At 42.4% G+C, this 7,131-nt stretch overlaps 1 protein-coding gene across 1 annotated transcript; it reads right to left on the bottom strand.

The window, feature by feature from the left end:
* Positions 1–424: 424 nt before the first annotated feature.
* Positions 425–1,056, bottom strand: LOC103697639 (flowering-promoting factor 1-like protein 3). Its single transcript, XM_008779546.4, has one exon. The coding sequence runs from the start codon at positions 990–992 to the stop codon at positions 672–674; it is 321 nt and encodes a 106-aa protein (XP_008777768.1). The 5' UTR covers positions 993–1,056; the 3' UTR covers positions 425–671.
* Positions 1,057–7,131: the final 6,075 nt, after the last annotated feature.

The raw sequence follows: 7,131 nt of genomic DNA, 5'->3' as shown, positions 1-7,131 counted from the left end.
TTCGCAATCTATCTGTCAAGAAAACAGAGTATACCCCACAATTTTAAGGGTTTGTCTCTCTTTTGAGTTAACAGGATATTCCCCCTCCACTTTCGGCCACAATAACACCGCCAAATGAGTTATGGATTGCCCTCTGAACCCAAATATTGTCATTTTTTATATAGAATTGCAAGCCAAACAACTCAAGATGGAGACCACGTGTATTTGCATAAAGCGGAGCCATTGATGCCATGGAGAAGCACAGTTCTGGTCCTCCCATTTTTCTTAGTTAGCAGCTCAAATTAAAGGATTTTGCAGGTGTTCGGATTATGGCAGTCCGCTTTTAAAGGATTTCCTTTCGCAGTGCAATGCCTTGATCGATGCGACGATCTGAAAAAATTATGAAACAATGATCACAGACCTAAGAGATAAAAAAGATTCTGACTACAGCAGCAAAGGCGATCATCCATATAATTTTAACATAGATCTTTTTACAAAGCATTCGCCTCTCATGCGTCCCTGAAGCATTGCAAACACTGCAACAGACTGCACTAACACAAGTCGAGATGTTCGGATCTTAATGTAACTAGTATGCCGACACGAGCAAGCTTATTTCATCTATAAAAATTCACTGCTTGAGGCAAGCAGAACTCACGATCCACAGCAGTAGGGCTTTATAGCATTTCTGATCATCATGCATCGCGCACCTCGAAGACATTGCGGCTCTTGACGACGACGTCGTACATGTGCACCGAGGTGAGCCTGGAGAAGTCCCTCGGGAGCGAGATGAGGTGAACCGAGGAGCGCTGGTGGAACTGGACGAGCTCGGGGTTGCTGTGGTACCGCTCCCACCCGAGTGGCGCGAGCTTCTGCTCGAGCAACTCGTACGAGGTGATGACCTCGCCGGTGGGGACGTGCACCAAGACCTTGCGACGGCTGCTGCTTGGCTCACCCCCGGGGACCTCGACGAGGCGGACAACCCCTCTCTTGTTGAACACCCAAACACCTGACATTTTTGAAACTTGCTGTATTTCTAGTAGTGATTAGAATTAATCAATGCTAGGGGGATGAGAGGGAGGAGAGGTTATGGGTGAATGGAAGGAGGTGGAAGGGGGGTTGGGGGGGATTTTATACTGGAGACGGGGGGCGGCAGGGACACAGAAGGAGACCCGTTTGCCACTGGCTAATTAAGGTGGGCCCCGCCTAGGGTACTTATCTGGGGAAAAAAAGAGAGAGACGTAGTTCAGGACCACTTTTAGGGTGCAGATGCGTCCCTCCCTCCCGTCACGAGGATGCGGGACCGGGGAGAAGCTCACCTCCGGATTTTTCTTGTCTCCCCGCACGCGCAGGGTAGACAGCTCCATGGCCACTGCAAATTTATTTTTTTTCCCACTCTTAGATAATATAGCTTCCAATTCTGAAATACTGATATGGACCACCTTCATATGCCTACAAGGCAAGAGATAAAGATCAGAAAACTTGCTTGATTAGCTCCAATCGAATCCTCTGATGTTTAAGTGATACTGGTAGTGGATAATAGTGGAGCATTCATTTTCTATCGAGGTTCTTTTAAGCTTTTTTAATAGTGGGATCTTGCATCGTCAGTGAATCATATGCTCTAACAAATTTAGGATTGTGCTGTAACAAATTGCTAATGTGGCATAATAACCTAGGAACATACCTCAATCGCTTAACACGTAATGGAATCATTGAAGCCACGTGCGCACCTAGGTGACGGTACTAGGTTTCGTCTACCACGACGTAGTTCTGCTTTGCTCGGGTTGATCATCGAAGCCGTCAGGCTGAGTAGAAGGACTCTGATTCTGTAAGTTGGCTGCTTTTGGTTTGCTCGTCTTATCTTCTAAGTCGGCACAAGAGCTCGATCAGAATGCTTTGAAGAATTTTTGCGGCACTTGAGCTACCATATGGATGATAAGTTAGACGAACATGATCGCACTGCATCACCTTGATCATTTATTGACATAATGATGCCCCCAATTTCTTGTCTGAAATGTTGCTTTGGTTTGGAGAACGAAAGTAACCGTTTTGTTAGACTCCATGCCACTTTAAAAAGGGTAATAGCTCTTGGATGATGGTCCTCCGAAGAACAAGTTCTAACTCAGTCTCCTGAGGGAATGCCAACCATCACAGATAAGAAGGATGTGACATGGATCCGCTGATCTGGTCAGATGGATCGATCTAGGCCGTCCAACTCTATAAAAAGTGAGGGATAGCCTCTTGTGAATCCTTGACTATATGATGGTTTTTGCTGGATTTTTCTTGTCTCCCCGCACGCATAGGGTAGACAGCTCCATGGCCGCTACAAATTTGTTTTTTTTTCCACTCTTGGATAATATAGCTGCCAATTCTGGAATACTGATATGGGCCACCTTCATATGCCTACAAGGCAAGAGATAAGGATCATGAAGCTTGCTTGATTAGCTCCAATCGAATCCTCTTATGTTTTAGTGATACCGGTAGTGGAGAATAGTGGAGCATTCATTTTCTATCAAGGTTCTTTTAAGCTTTTTTAATAGTGGGATCTTGCATCATCAGTGAATCATATGCTCTAACAAATTTAGGATTGTGCTGTAACAAATTGCTAATGTGGCATAACAACCTAGGAACATACCTCAAACGCTTAACACATAATGGAATCATTGAAGCCACGTGCGCACCTAGGTGACGGTACTAGTGTAATAACTCCAATTTTTTTTTAATATATAAAGAAGGATAGAATAGTCCTTAAAAATTCATATAAGGGGTAAAATGGGAAGGAATCAAAAGTTAATGGCATAACAGTAGATATGCTGAAGTGTTAGGAGCAAAATGAAAAATTTAGCATTGTGATGTGACTTAATTCATGGGTTTGGCTGTATCGGTGGAGTGAAATAGAGAGGGTGATGGGGAGTCTCAGGCGGTGACAGAGAGAAGGAAAAGAAGAAGAAGAAAAGAAAGAAAGAAAAGAAGAGGAAGAAGGGAAGGGAGCCCCGGTTGCGCTGCCAACTGAAGGAAAAAGCGTAGATCTCCTTCTCCTCTACGCAAAGACCTTGATTTTCCACAAAAAAAGGTAAATATCCATCCCTACCTAGTCTTTTAATGAAATTAGGCTATACAAAGGGTGGATTTGGTATAGAGAGGTTAGATAGAAGTGTTAGAAGTGGTTAAAGGAGAGCAAATCGGATTTCGACAAGTTTTTCCGGCATTGCGAAAAAATTATGTCGAAGTTCCAATTTCGGTGAATTGTTTCGGAGGTCAATCGGCCTCTGATAGCAATGAATCTTACCTCTTTGGAATTCCCCATGAGTGTAGAATGTTAGGTAAAAATTTTATAAAATTTGGAGTTTAGAAAGTAGACCAAAATCGGGATGAAGTAACCCGCTGTCGGTCCGGATTACTGTTCATCCGGGTGGAAAAATAAGAAATTTCATGCCATAATGGGGTATTAAGCCTAGATTAGGCTAAGGGGGACCTTGTACTCATGCAAGGGAGTCCCTAATACACATAAATGGTGAGTTAATTAATAAAAAAAAGTAAGAAAAGAAAAGATTTAGGAAAGGGGGGAGTCGAGTCAATTAAAGTTTTTTATATTTATGATTGGCACGTAGATTATGGCCCTTGATACAAGTATAAATGTGTTATTAATGCATGTCTCAGTTGGGCAAGAAGCTAGGAAACAAGAGGAAGATGTCTCCCACTGCCTACCGTAGATTTTGAAGGTGTATCAGGGCTATGCCAAATTGACAGGTGAGTGAGAGTCATGTACTTTGCACCATGAACATTCTTAATTCGTTTTTCTGAATATCGCCAAGTGTGAATTGATTCCACTTGTGCATATTGATTGATATTATAGTGGATTTCTCTATAATCTTGTTTCTCCATGCTTGATTATTTTGTACATGCATTTGAGGGAACATTGAGAGGAATTACAAGGGTTAGATGACTAGTTAAATTGGTTCCAAACTGTGAAATGACTTTTTTTTTAAATTGATTTCATTTCCTCTATTTCAAAGACTTGTAGAGCCCTTTTTCAGTGGTATATTGAGTTGCATTGCACTCCCTTGACTCTTCACTCCCAACCCTGATGTTAGTTTATGATTGGGTCGTGGTCGAGTGAGTGGTAGTCTTGATTATACTCCTCTTTAGTAGAGTATTGGGAGGGTGCATTATGGCATTTATGCATGACTTGGCAGTATCTACAGGACACCTATAGTCGATGGGGTTAGACATCGGCCTGTGTGCACATAGTAGCCTTCTAGGTGGGCGGAGCCCAGTTCCTTCCTAGGGAGACATGGCCCTAGGCGTAGGATTGGCCGGTCCTGCGACTTATATTCTGCTTGCCGCCGGGCATAGTAAGACCCTGCGAGGTGCAGTATGGCTTTCCACGGATGTAGAATTTCCGCGAGGTGCCATTTAGTATTCAGATGTGAGATATTTTTATGGATTTCTGTTCTGGATACTGGCCAGCATTTACATGATCAGTGTGATGTCTTATTCTGCATATGCATGTGATTGTAAGAGGTTGTGGTTCGTTGGAGCGTAAGACTCACCTCCCGACAGCTGTCTAGTGATGACTTCGCATATTGACATCCTGATTTACATATTGGTGTGGTGTCATATTCTAAGTATGCATATGGCAGTAGAAAGTTGTTGTGATTTGCCTGGGGCGTAAGACCCACCTTCCGATAGCTATTTATCAATGTTTCAGCATATTGACACTCGATTTGTATGTTCCAGCATTATGATCTGTCGAGCATATTCATGAGTAGTATATATATTTACTTGATTATTCCATATGTGCCCCAGATGAGTTGATTGTGATTGTGGTGATATTGATGATTTACTCCATATTCTCTATGTTGAGTTCATGTTCATCTTGTTATTGATCTTGAGATTTCATCTCGAGCCATGATTATATTCTGTCTCATATGCATAGTACTCACTACTCCACTCACTGAGTATTCATATACTCACTTTTCAGTTTGATATTTTTGTTGCAGGACAGATGTTGTATAGAGAGAAGCAAGATTAGAGATTGCCTGCTAGCTGTGCCGCTCCATAGTATAATGTAGATAGAGGTTTATACCTTTTGGTGTATTATAAACCTTCTGTTGTATATAGTGCATAGTTACAGTCATAGATCCTGTTGTGGATATAGGTTGATCATGGATGGATTGGAAAGCAGGTATATATATATATGTGCAGATCAGTTGTGTGCCTGTGATAATGTATTGCTATATATTATCCAGATTTATTATGTGACAGATTATGTGATTGCTGCTCTGAAAGGTAGTGTTGTATGAATTGAGATAATCCTGACATGTCAATATAGGAAAGGTGATCATTTTGTGCATGTATCATGCCAATATTTTCAGAATTTATTGATGATTGATAGGTAGTAGAGTTCTACGTGGTGGCTGGTGGCCTTATGCCTATCTGCACCCTAGGACCGTCGCGGCGGCCCGCCGGAAGCGGGGCGGGGGTCGTGACAACTAGGTTGCCTCTACCACGACGTAGTTCTACTTTGCTCAGGTTGATCATCAAAGCCGTCAGGCTGAGTAGGGGGACTTGGATTCTGTAACTCGGCTGCTTTTGGTTTGCTCGTCTTATCTTCTAGGTTGACTCAAGGGGCTCGATCAGAATGCTTTGAAAAATTTTTGCGGCACTCGAGCTGCCACATGGATGATAAGTTAGACGAACATGATCGCGCTGCATCACCTTGATCATTTATTGACATAATGATGCCCCCAATTTTTTGTCTGAAATGTTGCTTTAGTTTGGAGGAAGAAAGTAATCATTTTGTTAGACTCCATGCCACTTTAAAAAGGGTAATAGATCTTGGATGATGGTCCCCCAAAGGACGAGATCTAACTTAGTCTCTTAAGGGAATGCCAACCGTCATAGATAAGAAGGATGTGACATGGATCCGCTGATCTGATCAGATGGATCGATCCAAGCCGTCCAACACTATAAAAAGTGAGGGATACCTCTTGTGAATTCTTGACTATATGATAGTTTTTGCTAGGATTTTCTTGTCTCCCCGCACGCGCAGGGTAGACAGCTCCATAGCCATTGCAAATTTTTTTTTTCCACTCTTAGATAATATAGCTGCCAATCCTGGAATACTGATATGGACCACCTTCATATGCCTACAAGGCAAGAGATAAGGATTCAGAAAGCTTGCTTGATTAGCTCCAATCGAATCCTCTGATGTTTAAGTGATACCGGTGGTGGAGAATAGTGGAGCATTCATTTTCTATCAAGGTTCTTTTAAGCTTTTTTAATAGTGGGATCTCGCATCGTCAGTGAATCATATGCTCTAACAAGTTTAGGATTGTGTTGTAACAAAATGCTAATGTGGGATAACAACCTAGGAACATACCTCAATCGCTTAACACGTAATGGAATCATTGGAGCCACGTGCGCACCCTGGTGACGGTACTAGGTTGCCTCTACCACGAAGTAGTTCTGCTTTGTTCGAGTTGATCATCGAAGCCGTCAGGTTGAGTAGAGGGACTTTGATTCTGTAAGTCGGCTGCTTTTGGTTTGCTCACCTTATCTTCTAGATCGGCTCAAGGGACTCGATCAGAATGCTTTGAAGAATTTTTGCGGCACCCGAGCTGCCACATGGATGATAAGTTAGACGAACAAGATCGCGCTGCATCACCTTAATCATTTATTGACATAATGATGCCCCCAATTTTTTGTCTGAAATGTTGCTTTGGTTTGGAGAAAGAAAGTAACCATTTTGTTAAGACTCCATGCCACTTTGAAAAGGGTAATAGCTCTTGGATGATGGTCCTCCAAATGACGAGTTCTAACTTAGTCTCCTGAGGGAATGCCAACCGTCACAGATAAGAAGGATGTGACATGGATCCGCTGATCTAATCAGATGGATCGATCCAGGCCGTCTAACACTATAAAAAGTGAGGGATAGCCTCTTGTGAATTCGTCCTGGAGGGCTTTTGAACATCCTTTTTGTAGCTCTAAAAAATTTTCACAAAGCCAATTTGCCGAATCATCCTTGACTATCTCTATATGATGGTTTTGGGGCCTTTTCTCTTTCTTCTTCTCTGAGGAGGTCGATTCTTTTTGCTAATCTTCCTCTTTCAATTTTACATGCCCATTTGCTTTTGTGAAGGGTCATGGAGA

Source organism: Phoenix dactylifera, unplaced genomic scaffold (assembly GCF_009389715.1).
Source record: "Phoenix dactylifera cultivar Barhee BC4 unplaced genomic scaffold, palm_55x_up_171113_PBpolish2nd_filt_p 000857F, whole genome shotgun sequence".
Classification (NCBI taxonomy): domain Eukaryota; kingdom Viridiplantae; phylum Streptophyta; class Magnoliopsida; order Arecales; family Arecaceae; genus Phoenix; species Phoenix dactylifera.
Note: the sequence above shows the minus strand (reverse complement) of the source record. Positions and strands in the feature narration are given on the sequence as shown.

What these genes read in the sequence shown, in the direction of transcription:
- LOC103697639 (XM_008779546.4), bottom strand. Translation starts at nt 992, where the DNA reads ATGTCAGGTGTTTGGGTGTTCAACAAGAGAGGGGTTGTCCGCCTCGTC.